The sequence below is a fragment of the Nestor notabilis genome, unplaced genomic scaffold (assembly GCF_000696875.1).
Source record: "Nestor notabilis isolate BGI_N333 unplaced genomic scaffold, ASM69687v1 scaffold28039, whole genome shotgun sequence".
NCBI lineage: Eukaryota > Metazoa > Chordata > Aves > Psittaciformes > Psittacidae > Nestor > Nestor notabilis.
This window is the reverse complement of record NW_009943653.1, coordinates 13,110-14,305: the sequence shown is the minus strand read 5'-3', so window position 1 is coordinate 14,305 and position 1,196 is coordinate 13,110. Positions and strand designations below refer to the sequence as shown.

Here is a 1,196-nt window from a genome sequence, read left to right as displayed (position 1 = left end):
TGTGGGGGACTCCGGGAGGCTCTCGCTGGAGGACAGCGAGTGGTGGAGACCGGAGGAGTAGCTGCGGCTGGTGTGCAGGACCGACGACTGCTTGGAGATCTTCTTGAAAAGGGATTTTCTCCTGGCGAGGGGACACACACAGAGGTGGTGGAGAAAGGAACAGCCCTAAAAGCTGGTGGCCCTGAGTCTGCCAAGCTGGTGCTGTAGCAGGACTGGACCCCAGTGGACACCACAGTACGGCAGAGCCAGAGCAAACCCCCTCGGTACGACACACACCAGGACAAATGCCATTTTATCCCGGCCCAATTCCACCCACCTCTCCTGGCCGTCCCTTTTCCTGCTCTTCTTACTCCTTCGCGCCATCCTGGTCTTGGAGCTGTTTTTCCGCGCGGGGCCGATTTTGATGGAGGTGTTCTCCAGGGCCGTGGTCCTCAGGGCCACTTTATTCCCACTCTGAGGGATGGGAAACGAATCACTGCAGCGTGCTGGATCCAAGCACCGGATCCAAACCAGCTCCTGCCTTGGCTGCTGGTGGCTGCCGGGTTGATGCACTGGTCCTGGGCAAGCAGCGTGGCTCTGGTCACCTACCTTCAGCAGCAGCTCCACGACGTCCCGATGGACCAAACCTAGCACCGACTCGCCGTTCACATGTGTGATGAGGTCACCCGCTCTCAGCCCTGCCTCCTGCGCCGGGCTCCCCTCTTCCACGCTCTGCGAGCAAAAGCCCAAGATTTCATTCGGATGCAAGTTTCCTCCCAGGGTTTTCCCATCGGGAAGCCTGGTGTCTGGCACTACTGGTCCCTCCCCACATACCCAGACCATGTGGTGCACGGTGTAGACGTCGCTGTCGCCCATGTAGACGCGGATGGCGCGCAGGGTGAAGCCGTACTTCTTGCCCGAGCTGTGGATGATGATGGGGGGCCGCAGGCTGGCGATGGCGAGGGACGAATCTCGGCTTGGAGAGGAATCACGGGAAGAAGGGTTGGACGAGAGGGAGTGGGGGGAGATGGGGCTCATCAGGGCACCTCCACTGAAGTCATCTGCAAGGAGGAGAAACCGGCTCAGCCCGGGAAAACCACGTGGCCACGCGGCAGGATAAACCACCCGGTCCCAGACCTGATGTGATGATGAGGGACAGGGCTGAGACAGAGGCGGATTTGGGGACGCGGCTGCCCGGCGAGGCTCTCTGTCTGTCC

General features: G+C 60.9%; 1 protein-coding gene across 1 annotated transcript in view; it reads right to left on the bottom strand.

The window, feature by feature from the left end:
* Window positions 1–1,196, bottom strand: part of LOC104411593 (microtubule-associated serine/threonine-protein kinase 3-like) — a gene marked incomplete at both ends in the record, with an annotated part of 11,142 nt that overhangs the window by 794 nt on the left and 9,152 nt on the right. The window contains 5 exon segments of the mRNA XM_010022047.1: window positions 1–121; window positions 317–453; window positions 589–711; window positions 814–1,040; window positions 1,117–1,190. Of these exon segments, the coding sequence (XP_010020349.1) occupies window positions 1–121; window positions 317–453; window positions 589–711; window positions 814–1,040; window positions 1,117–1,190 (682 nt within the window).